Consider the following 15,741-nt stretch of genomic DNA (forward strand, 5'->3'; position numbering starts at 1 on the left):
ACTGTACACCAGGTCTACCCTAAATGTGCTTAACCTGCTCACTCATTGTGTCATTGTCATCAATCCTCACATGCTTATCGGCAATCGTCCTCAGGTTCAAACAAAGCTAAGGAGATCCATTCCCTCTGGAGGCCGTAAAGGAAGCCCTCCACGGTCCACTGCACTATTCAACTCAAATTTCTACAACTTGTGAATGTTCATGTAAAGGCTGACTCCTCCTTCTGATGTTGATATCTGCATACCATTGATAATAAATCAGTTAAAACTGATACTTCACTCTGTGGTGTTCTGACCGACACGCCTGGTTCACTGCGATCAAAACTAGCCCTAACAGCTTCAGGTAGCCCTTTGCTACAATATAGATGTTCTGGAAATTATTTAGTAATTTCCTTTGTTATTTGAGAATACATAATTGAAATTTAAACTGGTGCATGCAATGAGAAGCTCACTTTGCAATTGATATACTGTTATATTTCTTTATTTATTTAAATTGAACGTGTGACAAAGACCGACACAAACCGCACAAAACATGCTCACAATCACACACTGACACCACAGACCGAGAATTTTTATGCAAGACAGAAATTTTTGTTCATGTACTCGTGAAGTCATTGTGTGACTCATTTGCCTGATTGCAATTATGCTTGTTCTTTTCAAAATGAGACTGTTTAATACTTATTACAGGAATTTATAGCCAAGAAAGAAAGAAGAAATCTTTCTGCAATGTCTTACAAAAGATAATTACCACATATACATTACTGAAACTAAGGCACTGGTGAATGAGGAAAGAAAAGAAAGAAAACTCACAATACTAAAATAAAGTAATAAACATTATGTTAACAACATAAGACCCTTACATAATTGATAAAACAAATAGGAAAGAAACATAATTAATTAAATAAAAAAAGTTAAGTGTTACACATGGGAATGTCAATTAATAGTTTGTCACTGTACATTATAAGATGGCATTCTGTACAATTAACAGTATTTCAATCATGACAATTCTCTGAAAAGTTTTTGCATGTTCTTGAAAATGGCAATGTTAATGTATTTGGTCTTGGAGCAATCTCATTGGCTGATTAGCAGAGGCCAATCAGCTTGTGCCATGCGGTAATGATATGATTGCCTGCTAATTGCATGTAAAGGACAGATCAGCCTGGGCCCAGAGTTTTGTGACTGAACTAGACATTTTACTGTAAATTACATGAAATGTTCCATTAGATCTATTAGTTTTTTGCCTTGGGAAAATCCAACCAATGTTAGGGGCATCAGTTTAACATGTCTCTTGCTTCACCCAAATACGAAAAAGAGAATCTGAGCGAAATGTTACAATAAATTGCACATTGCTTATGTGAGAAAATATTTAATGTATTTTAAACATTAGCCTATAACACACAACGTTTTAATACATAACACTACAATGTTTTTCGATGGAATCACTGGTGTATCACATTCTGTATTTCTGCTTCCACTGGTTTGGACAAAGCAGCTGTAGGATTGAAAATAATCCAAGATATTTTAAATGAACAAAGATATTTGCTTTACTGTTTCCACCCCCTTTTTATACCACAAGGACCATTTGGAGTTCGTAAAGGCACAGAGGTTTCTGATAGTGATCTAGGCCTGTAGGCCAATATGTTTGTACTTTGGGGGTCAATGAATTGTCACACCTTTAGTACAGTGGGGGAAGTGTAATTATCTGATTGGTCAGTTTGAACGTCTCACATTTGGGTTTTAGTCACATGGTCAGGGAAAGGATAAAAGAAGGTTGTCTCTTTTGATGCTCTGGCTCTCTTCTTCTCTGGGTCCCTTTCTTGGGGCTCTCTCTCTATTTTAAGTGTAACCATAGCCATATTTTGTCATTAAACCTTTTCAATTACAACTAATGTGCTAACTAGTTTTGATTTGGTATTGACTTTGAAGTGCTACAAATTGCAATACAATATCGTCACTCTCTATAGCAACGCTCCCCCACATATTAAGCTATTGTAACTGCGCTTATTTCCGTCGTTGGTATAAGTGGCAGTGGGTGGAATAGACAAGAAATGTGCAGTTTTCTATACCATCTTGCTAATAACGTTTCTTTAGTCATTCGGCAGTCTTGCAGCTTGAACCACTGCAGGAATCCACCCTTACACAGCAGACTTGGGTTGTCTGACTAGTCCATGTCTGGAAAAGTTCCTTAAAACTTGAACTCAGAATTTAATCTGCAACTTTCACTTATGAAAACAGTACGCTGGCATAAATCTTCATTACCCAATAAATGTGAATGACTGTATGTTAATGTGGCTGTTCATAGAAACTGTAGTGCTTGGATTGGAGAATGAGGAAGTTGAAGTACAGTTGAAGACCGGACATCAAGACGCAAGAAACATGAAGACGGTGGCTTTTCTCTATTTTTGTTTCTTTATAAGGTCTTCGGCATGGAAGCAACTTTGCCATGATTACTGAATGTTGTTTTTACACTCACTCATAAATTGGACAAACCAATTTAAAGGGGTCATCGGATGCCAATTTTCTACAAGTTGGTATGATTCTTCAGGGTCTTCATGTAAAGTTTGTAACATACTTTGGTTCAAATTCCTCAATGGTTGTGTAAAACAACACCCTTTTTCCTCCTCAAAAAACAGCTCTGTACACAGGAACCCGTTTCGGTGCATGTCTCTTTAAATGATAATGAGCAACTGCTCACCCTACCCCTCTCTTCCGTGGGGCGTGTGGACCAGGGGGCCAATGTTTCGTAAAATATTGAAGCTTCCCCGGGCGCCGCCATTGATTAGCAAACCCCCACCTGCTGTTAGCATTCCATTGACTCCCATTCATTTTGGCGTCACTTTGACAGCGAATAACTTTACATCTGAGGCGTTTAAAGACTCCATTTGTCCATTATTTATTTCTAAAGAAACACGAAAATGTATAAAAGGCTCCATTACCTTGAATCTTACATTATGGCCCCTTAGAAGCATATTTTGTAAAAATAGGCTAACGATTGCGTCATAATGTCACAAACCCCTGGTCGTGATCCTGGCTCTGGCTGATTTGAGATTGCTGGTGGGCGTGTTCTCCAGTGATCCTGTCTTCTCACCTGAGGTTCATCACGTCAATCAAGCACACCTGTTCCATATCAAGCAATCTACTCTCTTACAAAAGCCAGACCAACTTTCCAGTCAGCTGAGCTATATCCAGAGATTTCTGTATTTTGTCTTTTGTTGGCGAATTGAGAGCTAACTAAGTTTTTTCTATTTTGATCGCAGTGTTCCAGCCTGAACCTCGGACTCAGATCTCTCACCAGAACCTCAGGACACAGATCACTGGAACTGGACCACCAACCCTCTGTTCTACGAGAACATACACCGCTCAGCTTACATCACTTGTGGTAAATAAATTCACCTTTAATTGAACTGACACTCTGGTCTGCGTTTGAGTTCTGGTTCCCGGTCCTGACACATAACCACGCGACTCTCTGTCGCACAGTAGAGAAATTACCGTATGGACAGGAGGAGAAGCTTGTGGGCAATCGGGGGGACGTGGAGGCAAAATGACAAAATAATTAATCAGAATACTTAACAAAAGTTTCTCCTGCTCCTAGCTCACGGACACCTCCTACTCACACTCTCCGTCTCTGCAAGTTTCCGAAGGGAATGATTCAGATTTCTCTTGGCACAGCTACTAGAAGACAGACGGGTTGCTCACGTCACATCTACTTCGTCAAGCTCAGTTTGAGTCTGTGCAGTACGCTCAGCCATCAGGAAGTGAGTGCTTCTAACTGACTTCACTTTCTCCGTTGAATCCAATGGGGTCGCTGTGTGTAGTTTATATACTGTCTATGGTGGTGACACAAGACATGTAAAGTGCTGCCTTGGTGGACAGTATACAAATGGCTGAGGGCGGAAATATGCTAATATGGGACAGTCCGCCAGCGGAGAAATAAGACATCATATTGCTCAGAAAATCCAAACGTCTTGATTATTGAGAGTGTTTAGGCTTTTAGAGGATTAAAAAAAAATAGGAGTGAATGGATTTGTTTATTGTATGGAGTTTGTAGAGAATTACCGACCTGACTCTCTCCTACCATTCATTGTGAAAACACTTGAACGAGTTGCTTTCATCCAAGTAACATCCTTCTTGTCTCTGAATAACCAGCTGGATGTCAACTAATCTGGCTTCAAGAAAGGCCATTCAACCGAGACTGCATTACTGTCGGTCACAGAAGCCCTACGGATCGCAAAAGCTGCTTCCAAATCTTCAGTTCTCTTTCTCCTGGATCTGTCTGCTGCCTTCGACACTGTGAATCATCAGGTCCTTCTGTCCACCCTCTCATCACTGGGCATCACAGGTACTCCTCTCCACTGGTTTGAGTCCTTTCTCACAAGTAGGACCTTCAGGGTCGCATGGAGAGGCGAGGTATCCAAAGCACATCAGCTGACCACAGGGGTTCCTCAGGGTTCAGTTCTTGGACCCCTCCTCTTCTCCATTTACACCACATCACTGGGACACATCATACAGGAACATGGTTTCTCTTACCATTGCTATGCTGAGGACACACAGCTCTTCCTCTCATTACAACCAGATGATCCCACAGTAGCTGTACGGATCTCAAGCTGTCTGGAGGACATCTCGGCATGGATGAAGGAACACCACCTGCAGCTCAACCTGGCAAAGACTGAGCTTCTCTGCCTCCCTGCCAATCCGTCTATACAGCACGACTTCACTATCCAGCTAGATTCATCATCAATCACCCCATCAAGGTCGGTCAGAAATCTTGGAGTAATATTTGATGACCAGCTGACCTTCACAGACCACATTTCAAAGACAGCTCGATCATGCAGGTTTGCACTGCACAATATCAGGAAGATCAGGCCTTTCCTAACTGAGCATGCAACACAACTTCTCGTCCAGGCCCTGGTCATATCTAGGCTTGATTACTGCAATCCTCTTCTGGCTGGACTTCCATCATGTGCAACTAAACCTCTACAAATGATTCAGAATGCTGCAGCTCGTCTTGTCTTCAACGAGCCAAAAAGGGCCCACGTCACTCCACTGTTCATCTCTCTGCACTGGCTACCACTCGCTGCTTGCATCAAGTTCAAGGCCTCTGCCACAGGCTCAGCTCCCTCCTACTTTCACTCGCTCCTACGAGTCTACATCCCTACCAGAAGCCTACGATCGGTCAACGAGCGACGGCTCGTGGTTCCATCACAGAGAGCCACAAAATCACTTTCCAGAACATTCTCATTCACGGTTCCATGCTGGCGGAATACTCTCGCCACCCTCATCCGGAATGTGGAATCCCTGACAACATTCAAAAGACAACTGTAAACTCATCTCTTCCGTGAGCACTTAACCTCATAAAAAAAATAAGTCTCTTTCCTTTTCCTTTTAAGGCAGGGTAGGCAGGTTTTTTCTAAAAAAAACTTTTTCCAAAATTTGTTTAAACTGTCTTTATATACCAATACATAATTAAAATGTAAGTACTCTGAAAAGGAGAGTATAAAAATCGAGTGTCTGTAGTCCTCGCAGGGCTGCAATAAACACAGCTACTTATTTCCATTCGGAACGAATGAAATGATTGGCTGGGCGACTGTCACTCTCCCTCGCTACCATGGCTACCACCCCTGCCGCTACAGGAGCTGCCCACATGCGCGCACCCGTTTGACTCGAGGAGGCGAAGAGCCGCGGAAGCTAGGAAGAATCACAAATATGACAGAGAAAGAGCAGTCAAAATTCCCAGTACCTGCATATACAGTCAACGAAGGCAAACAAGGCAAAAAAAAGGAAGACAGTATTCGAAAAGGCTATGACCAAAAAGTCTTTGGATAAAGCAAGAAGTCAGACAAGTCAATATAGTGTAGTCCTCATCAGAGCCAACAGTGCTTTAATCGTGGAAGCTCTTACATGCAAAACACCGTATATGTTATGAATCTTACACGAAATTCACCTTCATCACAGTGTAACTGATGGTAATGGGAAAACGTGTATCAATGCAACCTGTTTTTAGTTTTGCCGTATGTTACTAGCTCGTTACCGAATCAAACTCAATATATTTGAAACTTTACCAGTATCGATATGCTAGCTTGATATTGAGTACTAACAGCCATGTTAGTTGTTTATATTCATAATGATAAAGTTAGGTATTTTATTACATGTGATTCTGACGGTGTTTGGTGTTTTAAGCCCCCAACGGCGCCTTCCAGGCAGCGAGGGGATGGGTAGGTTTAAGGTTGAGGGTAGGGTTAGCTGCCTCTAAGGAGCCATTGGGGGCTTAAAACACCATCGAGCGATTCTGACATCATGTCACTACATTCACTGCGCTCCTCTCCGCTCGGCGCTGGCAAACGCGTCCTCCAGCTGAGCGGTCAGCATCGCGCGTTCATGTGTTTTGTGGGCGTGGCTTTGGAAGGAGCCCAGAAGGGAGGGGGTGGGAGTGAATGGAATAAGTATTGCAGTCCTGAGAGGACTACAGACACTCGATTTTTATACTCTCTTTTTCAGAGTACTTACATTTTAATTATGTATTGGTATATAAAGACAGTTTAAACAAATTTGGGAAAAAGTTTTTTAGAAAAAACCTGCCTACCCTGCCTTTAATCCTCCCTTATCGGGCTTATGCTACTCTGAACACTTCTTGCGTTGTTTTTGCCTCTTCACGATGACTTGCTTAATTTAGTCCTAAATTGTAAGTCGCTTTGGACAAAGTGTCTGCTAAATGACTAAATGTAAATGTATGGTGGTTGTGTCCACACATTGCAAAGACACATTTAGGCAAACACCATATAAAAGTGAATTTTGCATCCGATGACCCCTTTAAAAACCCTTTTTTTATTTCTATAATAAATGGGGGATCTAAACATAATGGCTCTTTATTAATCTTTTTTGCTAAATCAGAAATACATGAGAGGATGTATTGAACATTCTCATAGTAACAAAAAGAATCCTCTTGTCTTGTCCAAGAGTTCAGTTTAATAATGGTTTGTAACAGGTGCATAATTGGTAACCGTCCCAGTAACAGCTTGGAAATTAGATCTGTAGAGGATGTTTATGAATTATCGGAGAAAAATATTGACATTGATTATGAGACGATCCGGGTGGACTTCCTTATAAAATTACAGAACAGCAGCCTTCAGGCGGAGCAATACGTCAACTTCACCATACAGGACATCGACTCTACTGAAATTTAGAAAATTACTACTCATACTTTCAGTTTATGTCAGAAGCCCACAAATAACTATAAGACATATTATAAGACAATTTAAGCTTTTTTTGTGAGGAAAATGAATGTATATGAGTTACAAATACCACAGACAAAGTTAAAAATAAAAAAGTAGTATTAAATTAGGTATAAAACATATTTAATATTTAAAACTGTTTTGTTTAATGCGTTTTAATAAACATTTACCATTCTTCATGAAAAAATGACTTTGTATTGAATATTAGTAAAAACACAAAACACCATGAAAGTTTCAAAGCTTTTTGGATTATTTTTCAAAGAGGCATGAACTACTGAACCATTATTGCGTAATACCACATACATTTTTAAGACAATGCAAAAAATATATATTATTAACTGTAAATAATCAAGATGTTCAGGGAATTTATTTAAAATCTGTGAGATTTAAATTGAAGTTAAATTTGTCGAAATGTTTTTAGATAAATGAAAGAGTAATTTTACATAAATATTATTTAAGGGCATTTTTATTGCTAAAGAACACAAAACAAACAGATAGATAGATAGAAAGATAAATTTTGATTTACTATATATAAATATATATATATATATATATATATATATATATATATATATATATATATATATATATATATATATATATATATATATATATATATATATATGAAGATACAGGAAGTTTGCAAGATTCGAAATGAGCATCAGATTCCCAGAAAAAAACCTATGTTATTCTCAGAATCTATTGACGCAATTCAGCATTAGCTCATAAACTGCCACTATAAAAGAACTGTAGAAATAACAGATTACAGATCAGAGCTGAAGACAAGTGCACGACAAGATCCAAGAAACATGAAGACCGCGACCCTCCTGTGTCTCTGTTTCTTAGGTTTCAGGTGAGTCCTTCCATTTTCATGATACCGGGGTATAAATGAATGTATAATGTTGTAATGAAAAGTCTTCAGTGATGATTTGTGCATATCTGAGACACAGTTTGCTTTTAGTTACAGTTTGGCAGCCAGCTCTGTGGAAGATGTGTACGAATATCTGTGGGAGAAGAATAAAGACATCGCCAATAAGACACTCGGGACCGACTTCCTGATACAGATGCAGAACGGCAGCCTTCAGGCGGAGCGATACGTCAACTTCACCATACAGGACATCGGCTATCTACTGAGAGTGACCAAAATGCTGAAGAGATTGAGTGGAAAAGAAACTCAGCCCAATGAACTCAGGGACTTCATGAAAGGCAGATACTCAAGCTACAAAAGCTTTGCAGACTCCATGCTCAAACAATATTTTTTCAAGGTAAGAACAGAAACACAGACTTTAAACTTTCAAGCTAGTTCTGAATCCACTGAAGATGCTTTATATTCTCATTTCTCCAGCATGAGCCTCCCATCCAGCAGACTCCAGCTATGAGGAAGTATCTGTCGTTCTACAGACACCTGCTGGAAAAAGAAGATCCGCTGTACTTTGCTGTGGGTCTCCTGCCCTGCGCTAGACTCTGGGTGTGGCTGGGTAATAATCTCAGCACACCTCCAACCAATGCCTACTACACTTGGAAGGTGGAGAATATGGGCGGCCATCCCGAGAAACACTACAGAGCTCTGCTGAACAAGTCTCTGAACACACCTGAAAAAGTGGCCAATGCTAATGCTATATTCCGTACACAGATGCAGAATGAGCATGATTTCTTCTTCTCATCTTGAGTGGTTGTTAGTAGTTCAACTTTTCATGAAAAAAGTATATGCAATTATTTTCCTAATATTGATTGATGTTTTTGATGGCTTCTTTTAAGATTAATTTATGATTTATGCTAATAAAATAATTTAATATAATACCAAGTTAGATTTAAGCTTTTAATATTTAAAAACTGTATGTACGCAACCAAATTTTTTGAGGAGTTTACAAACAATAATAAAAACAATACAATTAATTTACATTTTGTCTGAATATTTAATGTCTGTTATATTACCCATCAAGAGCTATTGAATTATGTCTGACAGCTCACACTACTTTTGTTAAATCTAAATTCTGAAAAATATATTCCACACTTTATGGTGTTATATGGTTACAATAGAATATAATATAATATTATAGTGTGTTTTTGTAAGCACGTTGAATTTTATAGCAGATTTTATAAGCATAGTGTGTTGTTGTGCTTGGAGTCAATTGTTTTATTTGTGATTTGCAAACCAAGTTTGGAGTTTTGTTCTGCCCTGATTTAAAATAAAAAATTCCTCATATTTTGTTGGTTTAATTAAACTTAATTAAGCTTATAAATCATACTAAGTGATGTTTTTGATAATGTAAATAAAGTACGTTTTATGTGATTGGTAGATTTAGGGTTAAGGGGATAGAATATACAGTTATAAAAGTCATTGTGTCTATGGAAAGTTCCCATAATATGTGAAAACCCAACATGTGTGTGTAAAATAATATATATTTCAGCTCTTATCTGTAATTCAAACTGTTATTTCTACAGTGAACAGTTTTATTGTGGCAGTTTATTAGCTAATGCAGAATTGTGGCAATTGATGCTGCCAAAATAACATCATTGTTAAATCATAGTTAAACATGTTGTTTTGTCAAGTCAAGTCAAGTCAAGTATATTTGTATAGCGCTTTTCACAATACAGATTGTATCAAAGCAGCTTCACAGTATTAAATTTGTGTAGATAAAAGTGCACATTTTGAATCTTTCAAGCGAACTTTATCATCCCCGTTGACTCCCTAATCTATAGGCTATAATGGTTTTATATATTTTAAAATATATAATAATATAATCATATATATAATAATATTTATCATAAATAATTGTATTTATTTATTATTTAGTTAAAGTTTCGTAGTTTTTCATATATATTTATTTATTTCAAGAGAGGTTTTATTGGTTAATGACTACTGTAAATCAAAAGTCCTCTGAGCATTTGTGACAACACAAGCTATACAAGTGTGGGTGCACTTTACCCCAGTTATATAAACACATACACAGAGTCAAACGCACCGCAGATCAGTCCACCTCGTCTACACTTCACTGGATTAAAGATGTCCCGGGCCGCAGACAGATTAAAAGTGGTTTTGAATCATCTGGACCGGTCCCACGGCGCTGTCGTATCCTTTTAGAGACGTTTTTCGAGCGAGCGGCGCGATATACTTGAACGCGTGCGATCGAGGAAGCTGAAGGCGCGTCTGCCTCAAACATAGCGGCTGTTCTGGGATCTCACACACAGTACAAGCCGAGGCATTACGGACAGGCCTACTTTTTATCGATGGAAATACATATTTCTAGCAACATTGGATCATGTTTTAATTATAATTTCTATTTTGCTATGATAAATAAATCAAATAAAGCACAGGCATTGCTTTACGTTACATTTGTTTTGTTTGTATTATGGGTCCGGTTGCATAAACCTCTAAGACTAGTCTTACAAGTTAGACATCAATTTATTTTCTTTAAGACTGTTAATAACTTTTTTAAATCAGTTACATAAAACCGTAGATAAGCCTACTTTGATACCGAAAACTAAGACTGACTGCCCCTGACTAACTGCTAGTAGGTCATACTAAAACTTAAGACACTGTCTTAACATTATGGCTATGTTTATGCAACCGGCCGATGGTGTTGACATGTTATATATTATGAACTTTAACCTTATTATTCAGCGAGCATCCTTCACTTCTGCCCAAAATGTGTCCTATCATCATCATCCTCAAGCCTTTCAGTTAGTCAGCTGATCTTTCATTGTATTTTCCTGTGATTATCATCATGTACAACGCATTTTATAATTGTTGTAGTCTTTAAATATTGCTGAAATTCCATCAAGTAGACTTTAATTTATTTTAATCAGTAATAAATTCAGTAATGTGACGTCTATATAGTTGGTTCTTGGTCTGGTTGTAAAGTATGTTCTGGTTTGTCTGCAGATACACTTTTGACACGGATCTCCTGACTCCAGAACAGAGAATCGCCTATGAAAAGGATGGGTTCATACTCATCCGAAACTTGGTATCGGACGAGGATATTGACCAATTCAGGCAAGACTGATCAACACATTTTTTTTTTTTTAAATGCATTGAACATATTCATTTTAGTTTGTAACTATGGTTTTAACTAAAGTCGTAAATTATTTTTATTTGGGGAACAAATATTGATAATTATTTATTTTGCAAAAGCAATGCACTATGTATCCACACAAGGTATTTTTTTTAATACAATTGTGGACATAATCACAGATGGTTACATCACACAAATTCTAATATTTATGCAACACTGCCACTTTCAATCAATGAGAAATTCTGCTCAGTGGGATTAATAGGTGATTATTAGACTACATGTACATGTGAGTAGATCATTAACAGAAACTCTGAACCGAAGTTTAAAGAGATCAGTGTTTCGCAGGAAAGAGTTTGAGCGCATCTGTAAGAGAGAAGTGAAGGTGCCTGGTTTGTTGGTAATGAGAGATGTATCCATTGCTAAATCCGAGTTTGTTGAAGGCGAAAAGGCTGTTACCAAACTTCAGGACTTCCAAGAAGATCCCGAACTTTTCCGCTACTGCACTTTACCCCAGGTATACGCAAACACAGAGTACTATGCAAAAAATACCCTCTCTAAAAAGCAACAACAAACTATTTTGAATTTAATTTGAATGCTTGTTTCTCAGATCCTGAAGTATGTGAAGTGTTTCACGGGACCCAACATCATGGCCATGCACACCATGCTCATCAACAAACCACCTGACACAGGTATAGATACGCTTATCATGATTTACACAAGTTCGAAGTGTTCCTGAATCAACATCCTTGTTGGTGCGCAGGTGTGTTGGTCTGGTGATCGGATCAAGCAGAATGTCTTAGGAATTTTTATTCCTTGATTAACTGTGCATTTTTATGTGTTATTCATATACTCATCAAAATGTGTCCAGTATGCCATGGAAGATACATCCAAAACATGAAATGTGTGACGCAGAGGTTTGCATCTAAATACCTAAATGTGCACTTGTTTCAAACTTCCTAGGTAAGAAGACCTCTCGCCATCCCATGCACCAGGATCTACACTACTTCCCCTTCCGACCTGCCGATCGCATTGTGTGTTCATGGACCGCCATGGAGAAAGTGCACCGGGAAAACGGCTGCCTGGTCGTCCTGCCCGGCTCACACCACGGCACTCTGCAGGAACACGACTACCCAGAATGGGAGGTGAGAGAGACACAGGAATGAGGAATGATTAACGCAGATGCTCTACATCCGTCAGCCTCAGTTTGCTTCTTTGTTTCCTTCCAGGGTGGAATAAATAAGATGTACCACGGGGTGCGCAACTACGACCCAGACCATCCCAGAGTGCATTTAGAGATGGAGAAAGGAGATACAGTGTTTTTCCATCCTTTGCTGATCCACGGCTCAGGAATGAACCAAACCAAGGGATTTCGAAAGGTAGGAGGTACTTGCATGCATAAAAAAATGGAGCTTTTACTCTAGTATTTAAGACATTTCCCTCCCTGGTGGTAAAATCAAGTAAATGGGGACCAATACCAATTTCTCAACCTGAAAACACATTCAGATGTGATCAGGGATGCATTAGGCCACATTGCATTTGTAGTATTAACCATTGCATAACCATTTTAATGCGTTTAATGCCATTTTAAAACGTTTAGGCGTGAATAAAAATTCACGTGACTTTGCCTCAGCAGAGATTGTGATTGGATAACTGGTCTTAACAGCAGACCAATTTTATTTCACAGCATCTCAAATGTTGGTTTGATCATTCTGAAATGCCTGAGCCAATGTCTGTCATCAAAATGATTTGGTTTAATTCCCTCCCTGAACCGTCTCACATGATTGCGTTCCCAAACGCCAGGTAGCCGAGCGCAAGATAACATGGTAACATATTTATTGCGTTTCGTCTACACTCGTCTACATGGGATGGAAACGGTGCTTTATTCACAAATGTTTTGTGCAATATTCCAATTTTGCGTATAGGTTAAATTCGCAACTACTATCATACATATCTTACTGATGCAACATGTTATTTCAATAAAACAAGAGAGTTTAAAACTCAAATCTATATGACTCTATAATAAAACCATTGACAAATATGAAATTTGGAAAAGTGTTCAATTACATACACAACAGCAACAATGCACTGAAAAAGTAAAGTAAGGGATTACTCTTAATTTTCTGCAATTTAATTACAGTTACTTCTGATGCAATTAAACTCTATATAAAACAACAGTGACATTTAACTAATTTAATGTCTAATGTTAAAATGTATGTTTTTTTTATGTAAGCTTCTCTCTTTAAATACTTTGGTCAGTTCAAGAATAATTAATGCAATTTTATAGTATGTATTTGAAAGATTTAAAAGAGCAGTTTCATGTCTATCCTTGTATTGTTCTACTGGTCAGGGTTGATATGGGATTTAGAAAGTGATTAGTAATAAATAATGCAATACTTTTCATTAGTAGAGAGAGTCATTAGTACAGTAATCTAATTACACTGTTGGAGATGTAATTAGTAGCTATAATTACTTTTTTAAGAAGAACTTACCCAACACTGTTCATCAACATGCAGTAACATCCAACTTAGTAAGTCCTGTATGTGGTCACTAAATCCAAAACTACTGTGTTCATTTATTTCAGGCCATCTCCTGTCACTATGCCAGCTCTGACTGCTATTACATAGATGTGAAAGGAACAACTCAGGAGAACATCAGCAATGAAGTGAAGGAAATAGCAGCTAAGAAGTATGGAGTTGACGATACAATCTCCTTTCAGGTGTGTTTCCAGCTTCGAACGCAAAGTTTCTTTCATTGCACGTGGCTTGTCTTCAACATGCACGCGTTTGCTCTTTATGCAGGACACTTGGGCTTTGCGGGGACGTCTGGTCCAAGGAGAAAGAACATCGATGTGACTTGTGACTCTTCTGTCTGGCCTAGAGAGAGGGACGGCTTCTCAACTGGATTAATTAACAGCACACAGCTGTTTGTTAATTTGACAATTTCCTTAAAATTGATAATTATGGTTACATAATTGATACTTATGGAAAGTACAGCTTTCACCATCAGGTGGCAGTGTAGCGAGTAAATCATGGATCACACACACTGAATTGCCATCTGTGCCTGGGATGATCAGTCCTGATACCGATCTAACAATAGTGAAAGCCAGACATTGTAATTTTAGCATCATCGGAAATTGGTGTGGCTTTTCTTCAAGCGATGTAAGAACATTTGGGGAAATCACTGTCTTGGATAAATACTTCAGGTGTTTGTGAGAGTGTTTCCTGCAAGTAATTATTAGTGAGGTTATTAGTAGTACTTTGATGAGAATTCGAGTTCACAGCAGGTACTTGGGAAGGAATAATCGAGTACAGCACTTAATCTGCCTTTATTTGAAATAGATCCAGCATTTTGCTGATGGTTTTGAGAGAATCAGAGGCAAAGTAAATAATTTTACTATTAATTCTGAAATATTAAAGGGATTAATATGTTTGATCAACATTAGATCAGGTCTAAACATACCTATTAAACTTTGACTCTACAGTAATACAAACATTTCCTTGATAATAACAGCTTATAATCTAAACAAAAAAAGGGGTTTCTACCATATATTTTTGCTTAATTTAAATAAAATATACTTATATGTGAGTGCCAATGTTTAACTACAATAAATGCATTTAAAAAGGTACTGAACTTTACTGTGTGTTCATTTTTTTAATGTGCTGAAAGTGACATTTGCACAAGAAACGCCATTGAGACTTTCGCCTATGCAGGGGAATATTTTCGAGAAGTTTCTCTGAAACTTGCATGCAGAGAGGAAGCTAGTCCTATAGATAAATGGTAGGCCCTAATGCTTGAGCAGATGAATGTTTTTAATTAAAATTAAAATTTTCATCGTTCGCATGCACAAGTGTTTTGTGCGCACGCAGCGCAATAGCAGCCACCTTTGACTTGAGATCAGGCACTAGTGGTTTTCCAACCTCGATTTAGCAGATGTGAGCAAAATACACAATCTATTTATATATTTACCAGCTAACTGCAGTCCAAATCTTTGATCATGCTGATTAAAAGCAGAATAAGTGGGCATTTTAGGAGCAACCATGAATGCTTGTTTGTTTCTCTCTCTGCATACACACATATAATAAATCCCATACGTGCCCAGACTGCAGTCTCCATTAAAATCAAATTGCTTTTAGCAGAAAAGGTAGGTTCACTCAATGAAAGTGGCTATTTAAAGAGGTCCATGGTACAAACCAGTTCAAACCACACCCTAACAACAAGCTTCCACAGAAACCAACAGAAAGGATGGAGCAGTGAGTTAGGTTCAGCTTGTTCACATTTGAACCATTGGCATCAATAGGCTCTTGAGATCAACTTAGCTCACAATATTTTTGAGAAAGCTTAAAGGGATAGTTCACCCAAAAATGAAAATTCTGTCATTGTTTATTCATCCTCATGTTGTTCCAAAGGTCCATGAAGACGTTAAGCAGAATCTTCAGGCCGCTGTTTTCCATACGTTAAAAAGAAATGGGCTGTCAAGCTCCAAAAAAGCATGATAAAAG

At 38.2% G+C, this 15,741-nt stretch overlaps 2 protein-coding genes across 3 annotated transcripts; both read left to right on the top strand.

The window, feature by feature from the left end:
* Positions 1-7,939: 7,939 nt before the first annotated feature.
* On the top strand, positions 7,940-9,126 carry LOC311290074 (uncharacterized protein). 2 transcript variants are annotated; one of them, XM_084408368.1, is made up of 3 exons: positions 7,940-8,079; positions 8,188-8,491; positions 8,572-9,126. In XM_084408368.1, exons 1-3 carry the CDS (start codon positions 8,036-8,038, stop codon positions 8,893-8,895), a joined length of 672 nt encoding a protein of 223 aa, XP_084264494.1. In that variant the 5' UTR covers positions 7,940-8,035; the 3' UTR covers positions 8,896-9,126. The 2 variants fall into 2 exon arrangements, with proteins under 2 accessions (XP_084264494.1, XP_084264495.1); XM_084408369.1 differs by having other exon boundaries at positions 7,962-8,079; positions 8,194-8,491.
* Positions 9,127-10,150: 1,024 nt separating this feature from the next.
* Positions 10,151-14,536, top strand: phyh (phytanoyl-CoA 2-hydroxylase). The gene is made up of 9 exons (XM_084406239.1): positions 10,151-10,299; positions 10,852-10,910; positions 11,113-11,223; positions 11,588-11,756; positions 11,850-11,931; positions 12,203-12,384; positions 12,469-12,618; positions 13,824-13,958; positions 14,041-14,536. The coding sequence occupies exons 1-9, from the start codon at positions 10,234-10,236 to the stop codon at positions 14,092-14,094; spliced, it is 1,008 nt and encodes a 335-aa protein (XP_084262365.1). The 5' UTR covers positions 10,151-10,233; the 3' UTR covers positions 14,095-14,536.
* Positions 14,537-15,741: the final 1,205 nt, after the last annotated feature.

Source organism: Rutilus rutilus (genome assembly GCF_951802725.1).
Source record: "Rutilus rutilus genome assembly, chromosome: 4".
Classification (NCBI taxonomy): domain Eukaryota; kingdom Metazoa; phylum Chordata; class Actinopteri; order Cypriniformes; family Leuciscidae; genus Rutilus; species Rutilus rutilus.